General features: G+C 34.1%; 1 protein-coding gene across 1 annotated transcript in view; it reads right to left on the bottom strand.

Moving 5' to 3' along the window:
- KMT2C (lysine methyltransferase 2C) overlaps positions 1–12,233 on the bottom strand; it is a gene marked incomplete at its 5' end in the record, with an annotated part of 335,980 nt that overhangs the window by 112,559 nt on the left and 211,188 nt on the right. Inside the window, 3 exons of the mRNA XM_044678960.1 lie at positions 3,320–3,450; positions 9,133–9,252; positions 10,743–10,871. Of these exons, the coding sequence (XP_044534895.1) occupies positions 3,320–3,450; positions 9,133–9,252; positions 10,743–10,871 (380 nt within the window). The remainder of the gene's footprint in view (positions 1–3,319; positions 3,451–9,132; positions 9,253–10,742; positions 10,872–12,233) is intronic.

Raw genomic sequence — 12,233 nt, 5'->3', positions numbered from 1 at the left:
CATAACCAAACACTTGAACATTATACAGGAGATTAATGGAAAATGTTAAGCAGTATCATCTAACAGAGTCAACCAGAGTAGTACAGAGACAAAGTAGTATATAGAAATTTTGGCGTGATAAAACTAAGCCAAAGATAGCATGTACATTAATACATGAAACTTGGAGGAAGATAAAACAAATTCATCAGTATTTTTACCAGAAACTATCGTTCAGTGATGAGAATGGAACATTTGGATTTTGACTGACTTTGACAATGACTTGCTACGTTATGAATTAAAAATGAAACAAAACCAAAAGAAGTAAAGAGCTGTATCTAATAACGATATGAACCCTTCATCTGCCATTTAAAGAAGGGAAGAAAGACATCATCACAGATATTTAATTTCCCATCCAAATGTACTCATTAAGGACTTTCTACAACTTCTTAGCAAGACTCAGTTTGTACTTCTTTGCCTTCCTAAGTTGTGCTCATTTTGTATTGTGTGGGATCATTTGCACTTCTCTTAAATTTATTTTACTTCTTCATTAATCACAGATTTTCAGCTTCATTTTGGGTATTGTCCTCCATTTTACACTGCAAGCTCCTTGAGGAAAGGGCCAATCTTTTATTTTCTTATCCCTATTATTAGGAAGAGTGACCAGAAAACTCTTAATATTTAATAACTTGTTTACAGACATAGAAGAAATGGCCAGAAGACATTAATACATGAAAACATAAAGGGTGGACTAAAAAACAAAACAAAACAAAAAAACATCATTACCTTCACCCTAGGTATCAGTTCCAAGGCAGAAGAGCACTAAGGGCTAGGCAATTTTGGTTAAGTGCTTTGCCCAGGGTTACATAACACCTGAAGTGTCAGAGTCTAGATTTGAACCCAGCACCTCCTATCTTTAGGCCTAGCTCTCCAAATATTGAGTCACCTAGATGCCTCAAGAGTGTATTTTAAAGATCTCAGGATGAGAGGAAAAGAATGAATTAAGTAATTAAAAATAATATTGTGACCGAAAAAAGACACAAAAAAACCCAACCTAAAAAACATGATTTGAGCGCTAGTAAGTTTGGTACCAATGGATTTAACTAATTTTTAGAAAATTTCTAAGAGAATTATCTATTTAAGTCCAGAGTTAATTCTTGATGAAAACTGGAACAGGGAAAATAAATTTTCACAAAAATTTGTCTAGACCAGATGATATTTTGAGTTACAGAAAAGATTATAAAGAAACACAGAATACTATACTTGTCAGATCTCTGGGAAAGGAAAGATTTTAAAACCAAGCAAGAATTAGAGAAAATTACAAAATGTAAATTTAATGGTTTTGATTATATTAAGCTAAAAAGCTTTTGAACAAACAAAAACAATGTAGTCAAAATCAGAAGGGAAACAACAAATTGGGAAAAAATCTTTATAACGAAAAACTCTGACAGGGGTCTAATCACTCAAATATACAAGGAGTTAAAGCAATTGTATAAAAAATCAAGCCACTCCCCAATTGATAAATGGGCAAGAGACATGAATAGGCAATTTTCAGGTAAAGAAATCAAAAGTATCAATAGGCACATGAGAAAGTGTTCTAAATCTCTAATAATTAGAGAAATGCAAATCAAAACCACTCTGAGGTATCACCTCACACCTAGCAGATTGGCTAAAATGAAAGAAGGGGAGAGTAATGAATGTTGGAGGGGATGTGGCAAAATCGGGACATTAATGCATTGCTGGTGGAGTTGTGAAATGACAGAACCATTCTGGCTGGCAATTTGGAACTATGCTCAAAGGTCTATAAAAGACTGCCTGCCCTTTGATCCAGCCATACCATTGCTGGGTTTGTACCCCAAAGAGATCATAGATAAACAGACTTGTACGAAAATATTTATAGCTGCGCTTTTTGTAGTGGCAAAAAACTGGAAAATGAGGGGATGTCCTTCAATTGGGGAATGGCTGAACAAATTGTGGTATATGCGGGTGATGGAATACTATTGTGCTAAAAGGAATAATAAACTGGAGGAATTCCATGCAAATTGGAGAGACCTCCAGGAAGTGATGCAGAGCGAAAGGAGCAGAGCCAGAAGAACATTGTACACAGAGACTGATACACTGTGGTAAAATTGAATGTAATGGGCTCCTGTACCAGCAGCACTGCAATGACACAAGACAGCTCTGAGGGATTTATGGTAAAGATGCTACCCACATTCAGAGGAAGGACTGCAGGAGAGGAAACATATAAGATAAACAACAATTGCTTGAATGCATGGACTGAGGCGGACATGAATGGGAAATAGACCCTGAACAAGGACACTTATTACAACCAGTAGAAATGTGCGTTGGCCATGGTGGGGGGGAGAGCGGGGGATGAAGTGGAAAGTAGGGGCATAAAGTATGTAAACAGATTAAAAATGAATATTAATAAATGTCTAATAAAAAAAAGTGTTCGATAGCCCTATCTAGAAGAAAAGGAGGTCCTTAACTAATTTTATCAGATTAAAAAAATTTATATGATAGGTTCATAATTAGAAAGGCCATTAGCAGTCATTTAGTTCAATTATCAACTTTTACAAATGAATAAGCCGAGGCCCAAATACTACATTATTTGCCCAAGATCACAAAAGTGTGAGCAAAAAAAGATGGGCTGAGGCCCTTAAATTCCAGGGTACCTTCAACTATGCTAGTGTACATACCTACATCATTATGAACAATCAAGGAAAGTTTTCTCCACAGAACCTCTTTGGAAGAATTAATAGCACATTCACTAGATCTAGAAGGGGAGGACTGGGAAGGAAGTGTATTTTTTAATTACTAAAAGTATGAAAATAGCCTATGAAAAGAAACAAATTGGTACTTATTATTACATAAAAGAAGAGAATGCATGAAAAGTACATATCAATAAAAGACGATTATATGAATTTCAACCTATTTTAAATAGATATTAATCAACACATCATAAATAAAAGTCATTGTTTTCCAGAATAGTATCATAGGGTCAGACTGAGAACTGAAAGTGGTCTTAGTGGTTATTCAGTCCATCTGTAACAAAATGATCATTGTACCATACATATGTCTTGAGAGCAATAGTTAAAAGGAAAATACTCAAAAAATGACAATAGAACTTAAAAATAACAAAAGACTGAAAACCTCCAGTGTATTAGGTAATTAAATACCATGTGCAGGTTTTTTAGAAAGACACACATAAAAATCAAAGAGAATAGGTTTTAATCTTTAGCAATGGAGGGAGTACATAATCTAAAGAGATCATGAATCCATTAAAGTCCTTAGAATAACAATTTTAATTTTTATGTAAAAAACACCAACAGTGAAATATTACCTGCAGATATGCAGGGAAAGTTTCTTCAAGCTTATTTTTCTTTTTTCTGTATCTCTTCTTTATTTTCTCAGTGCTGTCAGAGATAGGAATAGATTCATCAACCAGAGTATCTGGTAACTGTTCATTCCAACCTAAAACAAAAAATACCACCATAACTAAATATTATGTAAAAGTCCAGAGAAAATTTTGAAATTTTACTGCTTGCTGTGTTCATTCTTTTATTTAAAAAGCTCAAGGAATTTCACAGATATACAAAGAAGCATAAGTGCCACAGAAATATTTATTCAATTACAATTTATTTATAATTAGAATAATTTGGGGGAACCTATTATTCATTGCCATACTTTTTAGCTTTCTTAAATAACAAAATAGAGAAAAACTAAGAATAATACAAATCTTAATGTTATGTGTAAAATGAAAAATTGTCATTTTTTAAAGAGTTTTAAAAGTAAAAGTTCATGTTGTTTAAGGTGGGGGGAAAAAGGTTAAAAAAAAAAATCAACATTATCTTCTAAGTCAGCATTTCTCACACTTAAAAATAACTAGAGGACGAGCAAAAACACCAGAATATATTAACCCCTTATCCCCAGCCTTTCCTCTATTCATCCACACATGTTCCTTCTAATTTCTTTGCATTGTGAGAATTCATAGCATGAGAGAAAAAGAAAAAAGGCAGACAATGAAAGATGTGAAAAGTGTTTAGTATCGTAGCAAAATCATCCAGTGAAGAAAATCAAGAACTTACGTGATAGAATGAATATCTAAAAGGGTTTTCTTCTATGTGTACCACCTTTAAAATTTTAAAGAACATTAAGTTTCCCCAAAACTCAAGAAAATGACCAGCCCAGAGGATTACGGTTAAAGTCCTTGACATAGCTTCCTATATGGTTCAAGATAAGCTAACATGGATCTCAGGATAACAGAGGATAGCTACCCATGTGAAATCTAGGCTCTTAAGACTTGCTGATGTATCATGGCCCACTAAGACCATATCTTGCCCTGCTGAACAGACCAATATTTCACTATGGCAGACAGTGGGACCATATCAAATTGAGCTAAATGTTACATCCTTGGTTATACCTTTTCTTAATATGGTTAAACACTTTTTTTTTTTAATTTCACTGTCTTCGTTCTTTCCAATACATAGTAATGGGTTATACTGGATGTCACCCACAACAGTGTACTATGTGCTAGGATTTTAACTAAGTATAAAAATAAAAACTAAATTGAGTCTCTGTCCTCAAGAGCTTATGTTCTAATTTTGGAAACCTATACATAAATAGGCATATAAAATAAAAATACAGAAGAGATACAAGATAGCCTAAGAAAGGAAGGCATTAATGACTTGAGGAACTAGGAAAACCTTTATATTAGTTAACACAAGTTAATTTTTAAAACAAATCAAAGATTCTATGAAATGAAGTGAAGAGGAATCACATTTCAGATGGGGAGATAGGCGGCAGCAGTATGGAAATGAGATGAAAAATGAGTGTGAGGATTAAAAATTGTTCGTGAAAACTAGACCAAAGAATACTTGGGGAGCAAGGCAATAATATATAAGACTATAGGATTGTGAAGTGACAATGACAATGGAGTGCCAGGCATGGAACCATGAAGACTCATTTTCTTAATTCAAATCCAGTGACAATTTGCTATTGTGAGACCCTTGGCAAGTCACTTAACTCTGGTTTGCTTCAATTTTTTCATCTGTTAAATAAATAAGCTGGAGAAAGAAATGGCAAATCACTATAGTATCTTTGCCAAGAAAACCCCAAATGAGGTCATGAAGCTTTGGACATGACTGAAATAACTGAACAACAACAACAAAAAGCTCCTCATATCCTGAGGAATCCCAGGCATGCTGGTCTCTTCATGTACTGCTCATTCTCAGGGGTATATCACATATTCATTGATTGCCTAACTCCCTCAACTATCCCATTTCTTTCTCTTATTTTCCATCTCTAAAGAAAAAAAAAAATACAAAAAGGACTAGAAGCAACTTAAGTAGTAAAAAACATTATTTCGTAAATAGAAGTGCTCCTATTTCACCTTAGATTTTATAGACATGCAAGTGAATTTATTGACAGAGGAGGGGAGAGTATGCAGGTTTATATCTGTAATATAGGTATATGTGGGTAGCTATCAGGGATAAAGCATATAGACAGGCTTAAGAGTACAGACAGGAAAAAGGAGGCTATACTCCCAGAAAGGAGATGATGAAAGCTTGATCAACTGTGGTAGAAATGAACATAGACGAAGAGAAAATGTAAGGGACTGTATGTAGGAAGAAAGTGGAGAATAAAAGTAGTGAGTTAAGGATGATACAGATGTCATCAATTTTGTGAGCCTGCACAACTAGAAAGATGGAGACAGCATGGATCTAAAAAGTGAGGAGGAAGAAGCAGGGTCTATAAAGGAAAAGATATTCCATACTCTTATAGAAATGCTGAATTTGAGATATTTAAAAACATCTAATACACACTGCCTAAAAGGTAGTTGGCAAGCACTATAGCATAAAAAACAGGCATATGGATCTTGGAATAATAAGCATATAGATTAGAACTAAACTTGTAGGTGTAAATTAAACCCCAAATGAGACAAAGAGAAGAGACCCAAGGATACATAATTGAGGTGCACCCAGTTATTCAAAATAATGAATACAGAGGAAGATACAGCAAAAGAGAAAAAAAAAAAACCAAGACACGTAGGATGAGAAGCAAAAAGCAGGTAAAAATATGATAAAGGATAAGAAGTGTCTGGAAAACACAATTCACGCTGTAGAAATGCTGTAGAAAAATTCAGGACAAGGATAGAGACAACTATAGGATCTTTGGCGATTAAAAGATCAATGCTTCCCAACAGATGCAAAAAATGCTTTCAACAAAATACAATATTCACATACACTAAAAACTCTACAAAGAAGAGGGAGAGACTATCGTGAAAAATCAAAAACCTAAAACTAAAAGCAATCTTCATATTCAATAGTGATATACTACAATCTCGTCCAATAAATAAGGGAATAAAGCGGGAACGTATATTCCGACCACTAATATTTAATCTATTATTAGCAACAGCAATAAGAGAAATAAAATGCATTAAAAAAGTTAAAAGGAAATAAAACGAAGTCTTTCACTGATAATATGATGGCAAACTACAAAAAACAAGGGAATTGGCAAAGATTAAGGATGGGAGGTCTTGGGTTTAAATCTGGCCTCAGACTTCCTCACTGTATGTCCCTACTTCAACTGCTTAGCTCTTACAAGACTTCTGCCTTGAATAAAAGACATGATACAAGTAAAATATTTTTTTAAGGTGTAGGTAATATGAAACTAAAATTTTAATTCAGTATAATTCCATCTTCCATCCTAATCTTTAATCATATATCCAAGGACTCGGAAGATCTATCTCATACTGTCTTTTGCCTTTTCAAATATTTATCCCTTTGTCCTATATTACAGAACATCACATAGGCTATTATAATCCCAAATTACTTTTTTATAATTCTAATTTCTTTTCAACTACCTCATCCCCCACCTCAAATACCAGTCTCATTACCATAAAGTAATTAACCCATGACAAGTTCAAAGAATATATTTTAAGGATAACCTAGATGAGGGTAAATCAAGAGAGAATAGAGAACATGCTAACATCTTCTCCATTTATCTAGAAATCAAAATTACTAAGGATTAAACAAGGCAGAAACAAGAAAAACTAAAGTTTACAACCTTTGATAATAGTTTTAAAAATATTCTTTAACATTTATTGGAATTTTGCAAAAAGTATATGAAAATCTCATTGCAAACATACATGTAGGTCTACAATTCTTCTAAGTGAGATGAATCTAGTATTGAGGAAGTCCTATATGTCGGCTTAGCATTAGGCATCAGCTAGCCATACTGACTAGACAAAAATATAAAGCCAAGTCTCTCTTGGTCAATTTCACATTTCCTTCATTTTGCAAACATTTCTGGAAAATCTATTATATAACAGATGCCACTTAGAGGACCTGCTGCAAAAGTGAACACAAACAAGATCAACTGATCTAAGTGAAGCTGTAATGTAAAAGGGGAATGACGTATACAAGAGCAAGTACAACACAATGTAAAACATGCTTATATGCTACAATGAAAATGTTAGTAAAATATAGAAGACAACTCAAGAGATCCCATTTAAAGTCAAAAGGGAAGGGAATAAGCATTTGTATAATGACTACTATGCTAGGTATTGAGCGCTATTTTTATAAATATTACCTACACTGCTTCTCAAAAAAGTCCTTTATAATAGGTCGAATTATTGTCTCCTTTTTTAACAAATGAGGAAACTGAAGCAAAGAGAGGTTAAGTGACTTGCCCAGGGTTACACAACTAGTAAGTGTCAAAGCAAAATTTGAATTTAGTTCTTGCTGGCCCCAGCCCCAGCATTCTATATACTGTGCCATAAGCTGTCTCTAGAGTCAAACAAATTTCTGTAACGCAGACAACCAGGCTTCATGCTTCCTTTCTTAACTACGTACCTTTGCCCAAAGATATCCCAGTGTCTGGCATGCCTTCATCCTTAATTATCATGAAAACTCTACTTATTCTAAAGGTCATATTTTAAATGTCATTTCATCCACTGCTACAGGCAATGTCCAGGCTGCAATCTGCTAATTCTCCCTTAAGAAATGATCTCTTTTCCCTTGTAACTTATAGCAGGTATATTGTTTCCATAAACATCCATCAGGTAGTTCCATACTATGGTCAATTACTTGCCTACATATAACATCTCCACATCTAGTAAATGACTAGTTGCAGGAATCAAGTTTGGAGAGTTAAAGTCACTCCATTATGTGCTCTCTGGAACCAAGCCAACTCTTCACCTCACTTTCTGCCAGGTCTGAGCTACTTGATCTTTCAAACTCATCAGCTTTATGCTCCCTGAGATAAAGAAGCCTCATTTGTGCCCACTGGCAACTTCCCTCCCCAGAATTCTACCTTCAGCTAAAAGAGTGATTAAATCAACATTACCATTAATTAGACAAAAGAAACATTTTTCTTATTAGCCAACTTGTCATGTTAATGACTTCCCATCCTTCCCTAGGCACCATACCTAATAATTAATCCACCTAATGCCTATGTGCATTAGATAATAAGTAACTATATTAATCAGTATATTGAATTTGAAACAAACTGAGTCATTAATTCTTAGTCTTCATTATTTAAGGGACGATGTTTTATTTACCTTTATTTCTAACCTAATATCTAGTACATTGCTAAATACACTGTATGTACGTTTTGTGACATTGGAAATTTGGGGGTCCTTGAACTAATTTTGAGGTACCTGATCTAAACTCCCTGTGGAAGTTTAGGGGACTTAAAACTACATTTCCCATGATTCCTGGCTTACATAAATGACATAAGCAATTACCTAATATTGTAAACAGAAGGTTAAATACTGAGTGCCTCAGTTGGTTCTCTCTCTTTGTGATCATGGAGCAGAAGCAAGGATGGGAGGAGCAGGTAATAGCGGGTCCCTTTAAAATAACTCAACAGCCCCGTGGCTTCATTTTTCTAAATGGCTTTCAATAAACCCTTTGAAACCATGATATTTTTAATTTTATCACTATATTAATTTTATTTATTACAGTTTCAATGGTAGTTGAATTCAATATGTCTTGCCTGTTAATCACTAATAACATGCATCCTGAATCAAGAAGAGGAAAATAAGGATGCTGAAGAACTTATAGAACCAGACTTACAGAAAATGAGCTATGGAAAAACTGCAGGCTACAAAAACAATTATTATTAATAAGGATGAATGAAATCATTACACACCATCATCTCTGACAGGTAAATGTTCAGAAACAGAACCTGAAGAATCTTTTCTTGTCAAAGATCGTTTGGTTTTTCCTTGCCCAGTTCGACTTCTTTGGCGTACCATGAAGCCACCAATACCTATAGGGAAGAAGGGAGGAAATTAAACAAAAAAGTGAACTCTTAAGACTTATAATGAATCACATTAAAATTAGTTTAGTAAGGTAAGTAAGTAGCCTAGTCCCTAACCTGGTCTAAATGAAATAAAATTACTGCAGCAAATGATCTTTTATTTTTACCAACCCATTGGCACTCATGTTGTGCCAAACAAATCATAACAAAAGAAAGACAAATTAAAAATATAATTCATCTATAGGGAAAAAGGTGAAGAATTTCAAAGGCAAAAAAAACACAAGAACAGAAATGAAGACCCACTAGAATTACTAAAACTCATACTAAACCAAAAAGCAACCATCAGACCAATTTTATATTAATTTAACAAATTTTTTAAAAGCAGGGTAAGGTTAGATCAAGAAATAATCTTCCACTATTTTGATAAAACAAAAAACTTATTACATTACTAGAATCATGACACACTAGATGATGAAAATTAATTTTATAATGAAATATGTAACTAGATCACAAGACTTCTTGTAATTAAAGCCTTATTATATGATAAATAAACCTTATTAAATCTGCTAAAATATGTAGTAATATACTGAAGAAAATGTTTTTAAAAAGGCTTCGATAATAAACAATTCTGTTATTTTTTCTTTAAGACCACTGAAACAATTTGATTTCTTTTGGCATAACATATCAATATTGGGGGCAGCTGAGTAGCTCAGTGGATTGAGGGTCTGGCCTAGAGACAGGAGGTCCTAGGTTCAAATCCAGCCCCAGACATTTCCCACCTGTGTGACACTGGACAAGTCAATTGACCCCCATTGCCCACCCTTACCACTCTTCCACCTATAAGCCAATACACAGAAGTTAAGGGTTTAAAAAAAATTTAAAAAATATATATCAGTATTATTTTACATTACTGCATTACACAGAAACGGTAGACTTCAAAAAATACCATTAAAAACATAAAGCAACTAGGCTAAGACTTATTTTCCTCTTATTGTTTCAGGATGCATGTTATTAGTGATTAACAGGCAAGACATATTGAATTCAAATACCATTGAAACTGTAAGAAATAAAATTTATATCAATTGGGTCACTTCATCTTTTAATTTATGAGCTAAGAAAGGGCTGAAGCAAATTAAAAAGCTCAAGCCAATTGATATAAATTAGTACTAAATACCAATGTGACTAGTTACAGTTCACTTGGAGGACTAAGAGTGGGAAAACCAGCCTAGGTCAAAATGGAATAAGGCAAAGGTCTACTATATATATCATGGTACTGGGACTATAAATGTAGTTTGCATTCCTATGCAGGGAAAGAAAAGAAGACTAGATCACTAACATCCAATTTTTGTGTCTGGGTGGGTAGGTAAGGAGGGCCTGTTCATTATATAGTATTATGGAGAAGAACTATTCATATGTATTTTTATCAGATTTTCTAATAGTGCATAATATGTTATATAACAAAAAAAGATAAATATGCAAATCTGTCCTGGATATTATACCTGGTCTATATGGTTTTCTTTTTCTCTTTTTGATTCCATCAGTTCCTTCTGCACCCTTAGGGTCATCATCCACAGCTTCACGTTCAGGACTAGAATCTGATTTCCCATCACAATCCATAAGATCACCTTCTGGAATAAATAAATTTAATTATTAAGTGAGGGAGAAAATAAATGCTCTTTAAAAATTCCAATTTTCATTTCTAAATTTCAACCACAATATCTATTATAAGTAAAAAGGGACAAGGACCAAAAGAGAAGCGTTAGTTTAAAATGGAATTTAAAAATACTTTCCAAATTAATCCAACATGATCAGTATGCAAACCTAAAAATTTAAAGAATAAAAAAAAGCTCAAAGAATTTACATTTATTAGTCCATGTGTCCATGAATTATAGAAAATTACTGATGATTTGGTTCATTTGTGCTAAAAATATAATTTATTTTGTGAAAAAGAAACCTTTCAAAAATAATTCACAGTAATAAATGTATAACTAGTAGAATTGCTTGTCAACTCCAGGAGGCGGGAGGGAAGAGTTTAGGGAGATAAGAATCACGTAACCATGGAAAAAAAATTAAAAAGGAAAAAAAAAAAAAATCACAGGGGACACCTAAGTAGAGATGGAAGATCTTGAATTCAAATATGACTTCAGATACTTCCTAACTATGTGTGCGTGGGCAAGCCACTTAAGCCCCATTTCCTAGAGCTTACCACACTTATGTCTTAGAACCAATACTTAGTATTTACTCTAAGACAGAAGGTAAGGGTTTTAAAAAAAAAAGCATAAGAAACAAGTTAAAAAGTAAATGACCTCACACCTAGCAGATTGGCTAAAATGAAAGAAGGGGAGAGTAATGAATGCTGGAGGGGATGTGGCAAAATTGGGACATTAATACATTCCTAGTGGAGTTGTGAACTGATCCAGCCATTCTGGCTGGCAATTTGGAACTATGCTCAAAGGGCTATAAAAGAATGCCTGCCCTTTGATCCAGCCATAACATTGCTGGGTTTGTACCCCAAAGAGATCATAGATAAACAGACTTGCATGAAAATATTTATAGCCACGCTTTTTGTGGTGGCAAAAAACTGGAAAACGAGGGTATGCCCTTCGATTGGGGAATGACTGTACAAATTGTGGTATATGCTGGTGACAGAATACTATTGTGCTCAAAGGAATAAACTGGAGGAATTCCATGTGAACTGGAAAGACCTCCAGAAATTGATGCAGAGTGAAAGGAGCAGAGCCAGAAGAACATTAAATAGAATGTAATGGACTTCTGTACTAGCAGCAATGCAATGACCCAGGACAATTCTGAGGAAGAACTACAGGAGTGGAAACAGAAGAAAAACAACTGCTTGAACACATGGGTTGAGGCGGACATGATTGGGGATGTAGACTCGAAACTACCACACCAACGCAACTATCAACAATTTGGAAATAGGTCTTGATCAATGACACATGTTAAAACCAGTGGAAATATGCATCAGCCATGAG

This window comes from Gracilinanus agilis, chromosome 5 (assembly GCF_016433145.1).
Source record: "Gracilinanus agilis isolate LMUSP501 chromosome 5, AgileGrace, whole genome shotgun sequence".
Lineage (NCBI taxonomy): Eukaryota > Metazoa > Chordata > Mammalia > Didelphimorphia > Didelphidae > Gracilinanus > Gracilinanus agilis.
The sequence above is the reverse complement of the archived record's forward strand: the minus strand, read 5'-3'. Positions and strand labels throughout refer to the sequence as shown.